General features: G+C 44.4%; 1 protein-coding gene across 1 annotated transcript in view; it reads right to left on the reverse strand.

The window, feature by feature from the left end:
• Window positions 1-16,366, reverse strand: part of LOC142581190 (uncharacterized) — a 31,489-nt gene that overhangs the window by 9,568 nt on the left and 5,555 nt on the right. The window contains exons 2-4 of the mRNA XM_075691196.1: window positions 15,859-15,986; window positions 7,978-8,349; window positions 2,874-2,939 (exon numbers count right to left, since the gene is read on the reverse strand). Coding sequence (XP_075547311.1) covers window positions 2,874-2,939; window positions 7,978-8,349; window positions 15,859-15,986 — 566 coding nt within the window. The remainder of the gene's footprint in view (window positions 1-2,873; window positions 2,940-7,977; window positions 8,350-15,858; window positions 15,987-16,366) is intronic.

Here is a 16,366-nt window from a genome sequence, read left to right on the forward strand (position 1 = left end):
ATGGAGGCCATGAACAAACTTGCCACTGTGTCAACTGGCCCAGGACAATATTTTTGGTTGCAGACTTGACTTCACCCTGCCATGTGCTAGCCGCATGGTTAGCTCACATGGCAGAGCAGCTGCACCGAAAAGGCAATGGTCCCGGGTTTAAGTCCCGGACCAGGACGAATTTTTCTTCGATGACGAGGCCTTTTCTTTCGAGGAACCCGTATGGGTTTCCTTTGTAGCAATTTGCTACGTTTGGATGGATGTCTCATTATGCCTTTATTAATTCATTATAGGCGCACATACTACTATAGCATGGAAAAAAATCGCAATTAGATCTAGACGAAAGAAATAGATGCATGATGCCTTCAATCGCCAGCAACGGCTCTACTGCAAATTATGATAGCATGTCGGTGGATTGCTCAGCTGGTAAGTGGCATGGGAACAAGGAATTGTATACACATGCTTTACACAGTCGTTAATGTGCAACTGTGTGCGCAATCAGTGTGGTCATGCGATTGGAACACTGACTTGTTGTAGTACCCCTGGGGTGCTATTCTGGGCATCAGTGAATTCTGCCATATTGTCAAATCCTGCAATTACGGCATTTTTAAGAAATCAGAGAGGCCATAGGAGCCCTCTGGGCCAGCCAAAGCTAACAAAATGGTGAATTTGACAAAATGACGGAATTTGTCGGTTTCCAGGAGTGCAATCTTATAATGGTTCAGAAGTGAACCATTGTCCATTGTTCGCTCGCCCCCAAGTTACTAACACACCGTATTTACCCAAACCTAACGCATACCCTTCTTCAGTGAAAATGGGATCAAAAATTGCCAGCGAATTACAATTGAATATGAAACCAAAATAGTGTTCAGCATTGGCAACAGCCTACCCTCAGAGCCGTCAGGCATAGCGTCACGTCAAGATGGCAACAGTGCTCGATTTCGTAAAGGCTGCTGTGGGTTAATTTTGTGCTTCAATATGACCCAGAGTGGTATTTTCAGTCAATAACTTCCGGAGATGCTATCACTTTAGCGAGATTTTGAGCGACTCGGCACCGCATGTGTCAGTATACACAGCTGTCAGGGGCTTCTGGTGCTGTGCTAAGCTTGCTATCAGTGTACAGTGCCAGAAATGCTGACAGCTGCATAGTACTTCAAATCCGATGCAGCATTTCGGAAAAGTGACTGCTCGAGAATACAGTCCCTGTGTGCTTGGTATGTGTGGTCAATGAAGCACAAATAACCATGACAAGATGCTACTTTCATTACGAAAGCTCATTAAAAAATTGGATGCAGTTCCACTCAACGTGAAAGCTGTCAGAAATGCGGAGCAGTGATTCGCCAGTGTTTCCCTTGTGTTACCGTATTTACTCGCATAGTGATCGCACTTTCTTGTAAAAAAAAATTGGCGCAAATTCAGGGGTGCGATCATTACACAGGTTAAATTTCCTGCGAAAATGAAACATCTTTTTCTTCGACCCGCATTTGCTGCAGTCTTGGCACACAACATATCGCTGTGGCAAGTTCATGGTGTGATCATTACACAGGAAAGGAAGAAACTTGAATTTTGACGACAAAATTCTGGGGTGCGATCATTACGAGAGTGTGATCATTATGCAAGTAAATACGATATTGTTGTGAGTACCTTGCGTTTATCTTGTGTTTGTTTGTGTTTTGCTTTTGTTTTCCAGTGTTATAATTTTTCTGTGTTCAGCTTTTCTTTTTGTCTGTTTTGCTTTTCTTTATCTGTTCTTTTCGTTTATGTTTATCCATTGTTTCTTTTTTTGTTGTTACTTGAGGTCGACTCTAGATTTGATTTTGTTTTTGTAATTTTAGTACATTTAGTAAGAACAGTAGACATGGCTTAAGCTTTCTACATATTTACATTACTACATATGTACATTTATTTACATTTGGCTTTTCAGTGGCACAGTGGCGATGCGTATGTACATTTTCTCGTAGCAGATGTAGCGCTGGAGGGTCAATGTGGAGAGACGATGCTGCTATAATCCCTGGAACTCGTCTGACATGGAACGTCTGCTGTGACACCCTCTCTTGACTAGTTTTGGTATCAGCCTGGGTTCGTGACGCCCAGCGACATTAGATGGACAACCTCCCGGGCCACTAAAGTGCTCAGCACTTAAAAGAAATTCCCTTCTGGGAAGGTAAATTCTGCAAGCCTCATTTTTTCTGATCGCGATTATGGGGGACATGTTATGCTTTCACTTTATAAATAGGCGGCATGTTCATTAATTCAGGTGCACTTTTATTTTCTTACTTTAGACCTGCAAAAATTGGGTGCACGATAAATTCAGGGGCATGCTAGAATCGGGTAAATATGGTATTTGCGCTTTTGTCAATGAAAATGCGATTCTGATCAATCGCATGAAGGCAAGCGAACAGTTTGTTTTTCGAACCATTATAAGATCGTGTCCCAGAATAGAATCCTCACAGTAAAACCCATTCCATTCTGGTATTTTCGTATTGCCGTGGCAATGCAACCTGGTACAATCTGCAGTGCACGCCCAGGAAAGCTCCACATGCGGTAGCGATCACAGTGGTGCCTAATGGTTTAGCTCACTGCAGTTTGAATCACTAGAGAAAAAAAAAAAAAAATGTTAACATCCTAGTAATCATAACCTTACTCTCATTACTACATACATACTGCACATTACAAAGCATTGCCACATGCTTCATAATTTGCAAAATATGCAGAACGCATTACAGTGTTTGGGTCACAAACCCGAATACTAGAAGCAACACAAGGTGTGTGCTGCGATAAAAATATTGAGAAAAAAAAAAAGAACTTTGTTTATATTTGTGAAAATTTGGCTATTACAGTTCAGAATACAGCCATGTCAAGGAAGCGCTCATGCAGGAACTCACTTTTGAGCTGAATTTGCGGTAGCTATACATCGCTGCTTCCAAAAGGCAGAAAGGCAGCAGTATCGTCTGCAATCAAAAACGCATATACACGGTTAATACACCAGCAAAAGGACAAGATAATTTAGGTACAGTAAGTGGTTCAGCTATTTTTTTCATTACACAAATTCAAGCAAAAGTACTTGCAGTCATCAATTATTATCTGCATTAGAACAGATAAACCAAAATGGTTTTCCAGTGTGAATAACATGTACACAAAAAATTGTAGGTACAGTGAAATCTCTGCATAATGAGCTTCAGGGAATCATGCAAATTTTTTCATCACTCTGAAACGTTGTATTGAAAACATGAAAACAAACCATAATACAGTTGATAAGGAGATTTATTGATGGTAAGCAACAGACGAAAAACCAGCACAGTCCCAAGAGAACAATAATCTCGGTGCCAACCGCTCGTGATCTGCGCTCGCATCCTACATCAATGATAGTGCCCCTCTACTGCTTGCTCCCTGTTTTTCTTCTTCGTTACAATAATCCCGGCGGCGAAGAGGAGCCATCCTGGCGACTCAAGGCTGTGGAAGGATGAGAGGGTCGTGACGCGGCTTGAGGCGGCTGATGTGAACCGTGTCACGACCAAGGCGGCGCTTGTCCGAGGAGGGGTTGACCAGTTCAATGACATAAGTGATAGGAGACTGGCACTCGATGACACAGTATGGCCCGCGGCACTTGGCAGCAAACTTGTGAGTGAGGCTAGGAGAGTGGAATGGTAGTCGGAGCCAGACGAGGGACCCAACAGCAAAACTCTGCACATGCTGATGGTTGTCAGGGCGATCTTTCTGGAGGGCTTGGCTGTTGGATGTGAATGAGCAGGCCAGCTGATGACACTATTCTGCATGCTGTGTGACATCAGCAATTAGACTGAATTCGGAGGCGTCCGGGTGGTACGGTAAAATTGTGTCAAGTGTTGAGGACGGTTCAAGGCCGTATAAAAGAAAGAATGGTGAAAAACCAGTCGTTGACTGTGTTGCGGTGTTGTATGCGTAAGTCATGAAGGGCAGAACGACGACCCAATTGGAGTGGTCAGAATCAATATACATCGAGAGCATATCTTCCAGCATGCAGTTGAAACGTTCCGTGAGGCCATTGGTTTCAGGGTGGTAGGCGGTAGATGTGCGGTGAACGATATGGCATCAGCGGAGGAGCTCTTGTATGGACGAAAACACTCAGCCTCAGTCGCTCAACAGGTTGCGTCGTGCACCATGACGGAGTATGAAACGACGCAATACGAAAGAAGCGACGTCACGAGCACCGGCCGCAGCGAGTGGAGCTGTTTGTGCGTATCGCATGAGATGGTCGACTGTCACAATTATCCAGCGATTGCCAGCGACAGAGTATGGAAGCGGTCCATAAAGGTTGATGCCAATGGTTTTGAAAGGGCGGGCTGGACATGGTAGAGGCTGCAGCCAGCCGGGTGTATGGTTAAACGTCTACCGTTGTTGACACGTGGAACAGGACCGAATATATTTACGGACAAAGGTGTACATTCCACGCCAGTAGTACCATTGGTGGAGCTGCTGATACGTCTTCAGCCCCCCCAGCGTGGGAATGTTGCGGATCAGCATGGAAGTAGGCACACACATCGGCCCACAAGTGCTTGGGTATGACTAGTAGCCATTTACGTCCGTTGTCCTGGTAGTTGTGACGGTATAAAAGTGCATCGTGTATTGCAATATGCAAGGCTTGGCGACGAAGGGCGCGGGTTTGGCCAGCGGGTGAAGAGGCGCTGAGAACTTGCAAGATGGATGCCATCCATGGGTCTTTGCGCTGTTCCGAAGGCATTTTTGTGATGGTGAGAGCATTCAGAGAAAAGTCGACCGCTGAAGGTGAGCCTTCGTCGGATTTCATGGGCGATCGAGAGAGCGCATCCGCGTCAGAATGATTGCGCCCGGATCAGTAAACAATGCGAATGTCGAATTCTTGTATACGAAGAGCCCAACGACCGAGGCGACCAGAGGGATCTTTTAGGGAAGCCAACCAGCAGAGTGCATGATGGTCTGTTACCATGTCGAAAGGCCTGCCGTACAAATAGGGGCGAAATTTTTCTAGCACCCATACAATTGTGAGGCACTCTTTTTCGGTAACCGAATAATTTGCTTCCGCCTTGGTGAGGGCACGGCTTGCATATGCCCCAACGTAGTCAGGAAAGCAGTGCCTGCGTTGTGCGAGAACTGCACCAAGGCCGATACTACTGGCGTCTCTATGTATTTCGGTTGGAACAGCAGGCTCATAATAGTGTAGCACGGGCGGTGAAGTAAGTAGGCGGTGCAGTGTTGCAAAGGTGTCATCGCAGGGGGTGTCCAGTGAGAAAGGTCGCTGGGGCTACTGAGGAGCTTCGTAAGCAGAGCGATGATGGAGGCGTAATTTAGGACGAAGCGATGAAAATAGGAGGCCAAATCGACAAAGCTTCTAAGCTCTTTGATGGTAGAAGGCTTCGGAAACTAGGCAACAGAACGTAGTTTGTCTGGGCCAGGTAGAATTACATCCTTGGATACGACGTGGCCGAGGATGGTGAGGCGGCGAGAGCCCTGAAGTGACATTTCTTCAGGTTGAGTTGAAGGCGTGCGTTCATAAGGCAGCGGATAATTGTGCGTAAGCGAGAGATATGTGAGGCGAAATGGGGGGGAACATGACACCGTCATAGACGTAGCAAAGACATATCTTCCATTTCAGACTGCGTAAAATGCCATTCATCATCCGCCCGAATGTTGCGGGCGCATTGCAAAGCCAAAAGGCATCATTGTAAATTCATACAGGCTGTCCGGTGTAACGAACGCCATTTTCTAACGATCACATTCCGCCATAGGGACCTGCCAATATCTCGATCGCAAGTCGAGGGAAGAAAAAAATTCTGCACCTTGAAGGCAATCAAGGCCGTCGTCTATTCGAGGAAGAGGATAAACATCTTTGCGAGTAATCTTGTTGAGGCGTTGGTAGTCCATGCAGAACCTAATAGCGGCATCTTTCTTTTTGACCAGTACAAGGAGAGGACCAAGGGCTGAAAAAAGGCGTGATGACTCCACGCTGAATCATGTCGTCAACTTGTTCCGTAATTACACAACGCTCTGCAGGTAACACACGATAGGGGCGTTGTCGTAAAGGAGCGTGAGTCTTTTTGTCAATCATGTGAACAACTGCATTAGTTCAGCCGAGTGACGCTAGCAGTAAGTCAAACTAAGTGCGGAACTCGTGTAGAAGGGCAAGAAGCTGCGTCCGTTCAGCCGGAGTAAGGTCACTGTCGATGGAACGGTGAAAAGAATTCGAGGACGTGGCATTGGACACAAGATAAGGCATCAGGGCGTTCAGCTGATGATTTGGCTCAGGCTTGGAGGGATCCAGGGGCACGCTAACATCAACGTCTACAGGCTGCATGCGGCCAAGCGTTTCATTATGGTACAAGGCCAGAGGGCCCGAGTTGGGGTTGTAAACAAGTAGACCAGGATTATCCTGATGTAGCGTAAGGATGGAAAATGGCAGTGACATTTTGTGGTGGCGACGAAATATGTCAGTTGGGGTGAACAGAACGGTGGCATTGGGAAGGGCGGCACAGGAAACGGAACAATGACGGCACTGTGACGTGGCAGGTCAGCATCGATGGCGACGACAAGCTTGCTATCACCAGGAGCAGCCACATAGGCATAAGGCGTCTCGCAAAATGCAGAGAGCTCTACCTGAGCACGAGCGCAGTCGATAACAGCATGGTTATGCGACAAAAATTTCACCCAAGGATGAGATCATAAGAACACGAAGCCAACACAAGAAACTCAACGCTGTAGATCACGTCCTGTATGAGCACACTGGCCGTACATGCTGCAACGGGTTGAATATGTTGTACGCTCGCAGTACAGAGAGAAAACCCTGAAGGTGGCGTTATCACTTTACGGAGGGAGAGGCAAAACTTCTGACTCATTATGGAAATAGTGGCACCAGTGTCAACAAGTGCGAGATTGTGTACACCTTCAAGAAACACTTCAATAACATTGGCGAGGGACAAGCGAGGACTTAGATGGGTGGACGACGGCGCAGCTCGTGCCTCAGAAGCTGTAGCAGTCAGTTTTCCGCCTCAGGACTGCTTGGTCAGTGACGCATAGGTGAAAGAGAACGGTGGCGCGGTGAAGGTGACCGACAAGAAGCGAAAGACTGGGCATCGCAAGTCGGCTGACAATCGTGAGAGTATGCTCCAGGTTATTGTCCTGGCTGCATGCTATAAGGAGGTTAGAAGGGGTAACCTGGATATCTCAGTGCACTGGTGGTCGCCGCAAAACGCCGGCGACAGAAGCGGGCAACATGACCCGGAATTCTGCAAGCGTAGGAGATCGGCCGGTTGTCTGCAGTGCGCCAAGGGTTTGTGTACTGCGGCAGATCCCGACAGGCAGCGTCACTGGTAGCTGAATTGGTGGTTGAAGGGTCAATACCGGCAGAGGACGTGGCTTCATGACAGCATTCGCATATGTCAGTGGCGCAGCGAGCGGAGTCGCTGGAGCGGCAGACGGCCCTGCAAATGATAGCGGCGCGGTGACAGGAGTCGACTGGCTGGGACATAGAGTGCGTAGGCGCTTGCGTGGCTGGGAAGAACGAAAGCTGTTGAGTAACTTCCTCACGCACAATCTCCTTGATCTGTGCCAGGAGCGCCATGTAGTCGCCGCCAATGGCCGACGCGGCGAGGGTATCGTCTGTTGAGATCTGCCACCAAGGTAAGACATGTTGCTTAAGTAATTCGTTGCAGTAAGTAACAGATTGCAGATTTATTAGATAAGATCAAAAGTTCTGCAATTTAAGTCTCTGCAGTACATATGGCAAACAAAAGCGGCAGATGATGGAAGTTGGGAAGAGTGCGGTTTAACAGCTGATGCTGACATTGTAATACGCTCATGAAAGTTTGCACATATCTGCTAAGGGCTTTTCCTTGGAGTCCAAAAGGTACTCCCCCTACTCCTGCAAGGTTGATGTGAAGGGGAGGAAAGCTTGATGAGTGGTAATGCAGCCTGACAGATGTGATCCAGACACTAAAGTTTGGCTTAAGTGTAGTGCTACCACATGTTGAGGCTCACCTGTGGACCACCCAGAGCAGCAGCGCCCACAGCCAGCCAGAGCCGTGTGAATGTAGCTACCAGGCCCAGCAGCCAGGCTCGCACCAGACTTGGGCCACAGGGCCCCAGCAGCTCTAAAAGCCAGTTTAGTGTCCCTTCATCTGTGCCTCGGGCATCCGACCGGCAGCGGGCATAGGACCGTGACTCTGCATCCGACACCTTCTTGGGGAACGAATATGAGGCTGACCGCTGTGAGCATGCTAGTCGTGGTGCTCCATTTGCTGCTGCTGTTTCATCCAATGACCGTGTGCGTGATTCTGACAACCGAGAGCCACTCACGGTGCTGCCACCTACAGTCCCTGAGACTTCTTCAGACAAGAACTGCGAAGCTGCCTGCATAATGACACATTGTTAGGGTTGGTACCACAACACAAACCAACATAAGCAGTTGCAGCCACAACTATGACATTTAAAAAAAAGAAAGGATAGCTTCCATTCGCAAAGTAATCAACATACATGTAACACTGTAAAGAAAACCCGAGATAATAATTTTTCTTACAAATAGACTATGGGCAAGTATCAAGGTTTGTAGTGATCCCAAATTTATAATCAGAAGAATCGGTGCTTCCACAACAACTAAGAAACAGTAACACAGTGAACTTGAGCCAGCCTGTAGAAGCCGGATGTCAAACCGAACCGTGACTGCACCAAGAACCAGAACTGCGCCAGAACCAAACCAATCTTTTTTCTGCTATCTTGTAGCTGAACTCTAACTGAAATGATTTTATTATGAGGCATGCCATAGTGAGGGACTCGCAGATTAATTTTGGCCACCTGGGCTTCTTTAACATGCACTCAATGCATGGTACACGAGCGTTATTGCATTTACCCCCATCGAAAAGCGGCCGCCTTGGCCGGGACTCACTCCCGCATCCTCAGGCTTAGTAGCGCAACACCATAGCCACTATGCCACCATGACGGGTCTCAAACCGGAACTTCTTGGAGGAACTGTTTTGAACTGGTTCTACCAAAAGTACAGCCAAGGGTCATCATTGCTGAAATTCTATGACAATGCATGCCACTGTGCTGACGAGAGCAGGTAATATGTCTTGTGCGCATTCAGTGCAGCATGCAGACTGTTGCCTCAGAAATGGTCAGGTGGCTCGGCACAGTGACCTCATTGGCTTGATCAACCTCGAGCTTTTACAGTTTGCCAAGTTCCCACTGTTTGATCGCACTCTTTCCCAGATCTGTGATTCTGTATGCTGATTTGGAACATTATGTGACATAACTGCTGCGAAAGTTATCCATGGCAAGCGCAGACAGGGACAACTAAAAGTATTCAGAATAGCTAAACTTTCTTTTTTAGTGGTGTTGGCTATTGATAAGCAATACCATGAATTTATGCAGTTGTAAGCTCTCTCTATACCTTTTATGTGATGCTCTTCTTTGTTTTTGATGCTGTTTGAACGTGCACTCTGGAGAAAGCCAGGCTGGGATATGCATCCTTATCCCTTTCAGTGCCAGTACCATAATAGTACATTCTCCACTTCCTCCAGTCGGACGTGTGCAGTAACACAAAGTTAGCAAGCTGCGAGGCAATCCTGCCATCTGTTGCATATTTCTAGAAGCATATTTTCTCATCTCTCCGAGTCTGCTCAGTGAGCGTTTTTGTTAGCGTGCTGCGGAATGCACCTATTCGTGGGCATCATTGTGCTGCGCAGAGCATGCATCCGCCGATCGGAAGGGTGGCTCTCAAACTTAGTGCACTGCTACCACTGCATTTCTTCATTCAAATATCTGCACTGTTGTGTAGGCCCCCCCCACTGTTGCGTGCTTCAGTCATCTGTAGTTATCGAAAATTCTTTTGTTTTTTTTATCCTGACACAGCAGTGCTATCGTGGAAAGTGCGTGTCAGAACGAAACTAGGTAAGAGATACAAAATGTAAATAGAAATGTGAGGACCATACTAAGAGTGTATTTGCCATTATTCGTGTTATCTTTTTCCCTTTTGAATTAACAAAAATAAACTGTTGTGTTCATTTTATAATATCCAAGAAAGAAACCCAGCAGTGAAAAGGTCTTGACACACAAAAAAATTTTTTTTTGTCTGAGATCTCCACGTACACTTCTAAATGCCACACAGTGTGTGCAGAGCTCTGCTCAAAATGTCTCCACTGAATACTTGCCTGTTTCTAGTTAGACGACGTCAGTTACTACAAATGCGTTGTTATGCACATATATTATTGTTCTTTTGCCTTTTTGACACTATGTACTTTAGCTAAAATGATATATATGTTCAGTGCTTTTACTATATCATTTACTTGTCCCCTCTAAATATTGCAGCTATAGATAATCATGGAGTCATCAAGAAAACGAAAAAAATGTTTGAAGAGTTATTAATTGCGACTGCTCACTTTTGCAAAATGATATCCAGTTTTATTATTAGACACCTTTCACTTTGACAAAAATGAAAATGTAATATGTTGTTACCATATTTACACGATTCTAACACATACCATTTTTGAATAAAAGGTGTGTTCAAATTTGCATGCACATTACAATCGTAACTAATTCTACCCCAAATCAAACATAAAACCAATTCTTACAAAAAAAAAAGCTCAATGGAAGGTAGCTAGCCACACTACCATCGATCGGGTTGTCTGAAGAAAGTGACACTCGGATGATGGTTGCGCAAGCCTCCAGAAGTGTAGCATTTCTAATGCATAAAATGGAACTAAAGATGACTTTCTGTGGTCAGTACAAAGCGAAAAGGGGGTGTTGTCAAACTCCAATAGCAACTAGTCACTCAGATTCAGGTGTGTGTGTATGTGCACCTCTATATATTCTGTAAAATCGTTTTAATATGGCATGTGTCGCGTCGACTCGGGTGTCATTGCTTGATGTGCACAGTAGAATCGGTGCCAAGTTATTATTTTTTTTTAATATCTGGGCAGTAATATAATCGTGCGTTACAGTTGGTGGCGTTGTAGAATTGTGCAAATATGGTAGTAAAAGGGCAACTCTGGCGTTTTTTAACCATATTAGAATATTATCATTTTCAAATGGCATTGACAGTCCTGCCACCAGTAGGGCAGTGCAATTTGCTTTGAAATTCATCAATAATTTTAAAGACCGATAAACGAGATACCAAAACCGAAACGGGTAGCTTCTTCATGTGACGTCACATTGAGTCGATGATGTCAAATCCTACACTACCATAATGTAAACACGCAGAACGCGTGCTAAATATGCCGTCGTGGTGGCGCTAACTCCAAAGAAGCGAAGTTGGTGATGTCTCCTGACGACACAGGGAGCTTTTATAGAGTTTTCGTACTAGACATTGACAATGTAGTCTCTGACGTGACAAACACAGGGTGGCCAGTAGAAAGTCATGAGTCGGGAACGCAACCAATCTTTGAAATTCTTTTTCAGGAAAACAATGATTTGCAGCCGTATAGTTTGGCACAGATAATCAGAGTGCAAATGAGAGCATATATTCAAAATTTTATTAAGATCAGTGGACATTGAAAAATCACCGGAGTTGCCCTTTAAACATGAGGCATTTTTACTTCCATTTTTTACAGCATGGAGAAAAATCAAGCAACATTAAGAATCAAATGGAAGACAATAATCGGAGGGGGGTAACATGGCAACACACTTTGTAGCTACACAGAGTCCAATGAACATACAAATACCAACATACCACAACTGTGCATGGCATATGATTTTTTTTTCTTTGAACTCATCTGAAAAATTGGTTCGGAAAGCCCTAAACCAGTTTGAACCATCATAAGTTGCACTCTCGAGCTGAACCTGAACTAAATTGAAAAGTGTGAACCCAAACGTGAAAGAAATTTTAGTTGAACACCCTGGAGTGAAGCATAACACAATGTAATAGTGCCACATGCAGCTTACGTCTCAAATGTCGCGGACAAGTATTACTAGTGTACTTTTTTTTTTAAATAAGTGCCAAGGACGAGTTTGTCTCGTCATGTTTGAGCACTCTTCCTAAATGCAAATAACAGCCAAAGCTGGTCCAATACATTTTGATGTTCTGGCATGTTCCTTCTTTGGCCCTTGCTAAGGGGCCTACAGGTCCATTCTTCTATGTTCATACAGTACCGATTTTAAAAATGGCAGCTGCCAGTCGCGTGTTACCACATCTGTCGTGAAAGCGCGGCTTTCATTTTATTGAGTCATCAAGCTCCGAAGATGTGCTTCTGCATGAAAGCATTGACAATGATGGCAGTCCTTTCAGGGTTATAGAAACATCCAGTGACTCTGATATAGCCGACAACGAAGATGGTTTGATGAAGCGTGGCAGAGAACTAAGTTATATGGACAGAACCTTCTGCCAGCGCATCCTCATTTGACATTTGTATATTGTCAGACAAAAGTTGTGAATTTACTACCCCCCATGTCAAATATATTTAGAATCTGCAAAAGATTTCACATTCAGATGCGCAATAAAAAAGAACATTTTATTAACACATTTTGAATTTTTTTTGCTTGCACTTAAAAGGGACACTAAAGGCTGATGCTAAGTCGACGTTGACTGTTTAAATACCATTCCAGAAACCTCGCAACCCTTGTTTCGTGCCAAGAAAAGACTTAGTTTACGAGAAAATTGCATCTGAAGAGTCCAAATACCTTTATCAAATTCAAATCTCCTGCCTTCCGACCGGGGGTGCGGTGACATTGTGTATGCCATACGCCATCACCACCCTTTGCTGCTGTCGGTACAGTCGGTAAGTAAAACGGTGCCCGACAGATGGTGGTACCGAGCCAAAACAGAGCAGTGGACTCGCAGCTGCAGCTACTTTTTGGTCACGTGGTGTAGACCATTCGGGCATCCCGCGACATGATATGGAAGTTGAATTCCCTTCTACTTGCAGTTTGTGCGAGTTTCGCGAGCCAGCAAAACCAGCGCTGCACTACGCGATAACGAAATCACTAAAACATGAAAGCGTGGGCGGTGCGGAGCCGAGTGAAAACAAAACCACTCGAACGCCTGCTCGTTGTCAAGGGTAATTTCAATGAGTTCTTTTTTCTAAAAAGGAAATAGGACTGGACAAGTAGCATTTTATTTCGTCTTATTATACAATACAAGCATGTTTTTTGCAACGAATGGTTGGATATTAGTCAGAGAATGTAACTGAGGAGTGCTTTCGTCATCAGGCAAGCAGTTGAATGTCCCGGAAGAGTCTCTAATCATGTCCTGCAGTTACCTCAATCTCTTGATTATTAAGGCTCTGTTCACAATAATATTGGCACTTTAAAGATTCTCAAGCACGAATCTATCACTTTCGCTCGACTTAATATTTGCCTTTAGTGTCCCCTTTAAAGCGTTAAGTGATGTAACAATCCTACACAAAGAACCAATTATATTAAAATAGAGTCATTCAGTTAGATGTATATGGCATACTTAAAGGGCCCTTTCACCTGGCCCCATAGCAAATTTTGGTTATACGCTGGAAGTTGTTACGTGTCCTCTAGGGAGCGTTCTGCCACAAAAATATTTTCAAATCACCTCATTAATAGCAGAGATAGAAATATTTCAGTGCTGAGAACCCATGATTTCAGCAGGCGGGGCTCCAGTGCCAAGCTCTCTCCATTCGCCCCATCTAGCCTTCACAAGTGAAATTCCTTCCCTGCATTCTCCCATACCAGACATTGAGGATTGCGTGACGCATAAGTCACCTGGCCCTGCATTCATTTTTTTCTCTCTTGCTTTCTTTTTTTTCCTGCGCTACGCCTCTCTGCTGACCGCGCCGCGCGCGAGCTGTTGTCTCGTTCGCGCAGCGTACGATTATGCGCGCTGTGTACAAGGAAACATGACTAGCGGTATAATTCAGTGCTACACGAATACTGAGGCAGAAAATGCGGATCGCAGAGCCTGATCACACGCTGGAACACGGTAAAAAATGGCATAGCTTCGACACTTGCACATGTGACTGCACGGCCGTGGGAACAAGCAGACGAAATGGAAGTACATTGCTCTTGCTTCGGAGCGAAGTAAAACAGAAAAACATGCAGACATTCCGTTTGTGTGTTTTATTATTTCTCTAAACCTCAATTCGTCAATTCAAGCAATGTATCACACAAATAACAGATGCTGCCTTGAATAATTCTCGAAATCACATGCCACCACGAGCTACGTCACACTGCGGACCCAATTACATAGGCGCAGGAGCCCCGACTACATCATCGTCCCTCTCCAGGCGGATTCGCCGTGACGAGGGAAACGGCATTCGGATTGAAATTTCACGCCTTTCCGCAGCACGCAGCGATGTAATTCTTGGCAAACACGATCGTTGGTGCGCATTGTATGCTCTGCGCTTGTCAGCTCAATATGGCCAGACCTGGTGAGGGGCCTTTATAAAATATTTTTGTTTACATTATCCTTGCAGAAGATTAAATACCATCATAATAATAATTCATGGTAATGATATTATCATAAATTATGTTTAAGTGATAAATTTCCATTGTACTAGTAGAAGAAAAAGATGCATGTTTTGTAAAAAGACAACCTGATACAACGTAGTATGGGATGCAGCACAGAAATAGATTCATTTAATTTAGTAAAATAGAATACTCCTGTCATAGCATTTTTCCTAGGTGTGTACGTTCTTACAGTGGTTAACTGTTCACCATAAAAAAAAGAAATTTTAGCTTGAAACAATTCTGGCCAGTTGTCACCTAAATCTCATTAATGCCAAATAAGCATCAGTAAGACCTAGCTGAAACACCTGTACACTTGGGCAACAAGACAAGTGCCATTTCGTTCTTGTGTGAAAGACACACAAAAACACAAGTACAGCATAGCTGAAATTCTATATAACAAAGTTTCTACCTATTCGAACATTCTTACAAAGCTGTGAATTTTAGCAGTATTGAATATATAAATAAAATGGAATTGGATACCAGTAAAACTGAACTCTTTTGCACTCTGATTATCTGTGCCAAACGATATGACTGCAAGTCATTTAGTTTTTCTGAAAATAAATTTTAAAGATTAGTTACATGTTATTGAATCATGCCCATGAAGGTGAGTTTATAGTGGCCACCATATGTCTGTGACGTCCGAGTCTACACCGCTGCTTCGCCCTGAAATGGCAAAGCTGGCTCATTTTTCGCCAAGACAACGGCTGATAATCATAATTTTGACAGACGTAATGACCAGTGCTTCTCTTCGCCTTGCCGCAGCACAATGTGTTGAGGCTGGTGTTCGTCAGCTGCCTTGCACAGCTCTGGCAGGTCACAAGCAAATGGTGATCCTTCGTCGCTGAAATTGCTGCTGTCTAGTTCAAGAGAGCTGGAAAAGCTCCCTGTGTTGTCAGAAGCTATTGTAAGCTTCGCTTTTTTTGCCGTTAGGAACAAGTGTACTGTGTGTTTACATTACAGTAGTGTAGGATTTGAAGTCACCAACTCGTCAAAGGCATCACACAAAGCAGCTACCTGTTTCGGTGTTGGTACCTCATTTTATTGGTTATTTAAAACTATTGACAAGTTTCTAAGCAAACTGAACCACCGTACCAGTAACAGGACTGTCAATGCCATTTGAAAATGACAATATACTAATATGGTCAAGAAAACGCCGTAGTTGCCCTTTAATAAAAAGAAAAGCAACCTTCATTACAAAACAGTGAAATCAAACAAAGTGATTCAAAAATGCAGTATGAATTCTGAAAGGCTGGGCAGTATGATAGGACACACCCTAGACTTTTAAGATTTCATAACGCCCCATACTTAACCAAGACAGGATCAGTCACATTCTAATGTTAGCCATGCTTCATTTGTAACATTACTGAAAAACTTTCCACATTAGCCAACACAAAATGAAGAATAAAAAGAAAAGCTTGCAAGAAGAGCACTACTTCATGTGGTGACAACACTTACATCGCCCAGCGAGTAGGACAGCCTTGTTTGCTCTCCTAAGTTTGTGCACCTAGTTTCAGATGACGCCAGAAGTGGCTCCTGCTTTGTTGTCTGTATCTGTGTAGAAATGCTTGCCTCTTTCGGAGTATCTAAGAATGACGAAAAAAAAAAAAATCAAGATGATTCATTCCATGCAATCTCCACTAAAAAAGTCACCTCATTATTTTTAGTCGACAGACCTCAAGTCAATTAAGAAATGGCATACTTTAAATACCATCAGCATTGCCAAGCAATAACCAGTGGGATTATTGGCAAGGTTACATGTTGGCACTCTGAGAGCAAGGCTCTGGTTGCCACATATGCACATGGTTAAACAGGCACCACAAGTGATTATAAAGGATGGCATTGAAAGCATCGAAGATGCATTGCTTTCAAGAGTTGCAATGTCTGTATAAGACCTTCATGGGCATTTCAACTGCTGTGGTTTTACTCAACAGTCACCAGATTTGGCAGCAACACACAGAATTTA

This window comes from Dermacentor variabilis, chromosome 1 (genome assembly GCF_050947875.1).
Source record: "Dermacentor variabilis isolate Ectoservices chromosome 1, ASM5094787v1, whole genome shotgun sequence".
Lineage (NCBI taxonomy): Eukaryota > Metazoa > Arthropoda > Arachnida > Ixodida > Ixodidae > Dermacentor > Dermacentor variabilis.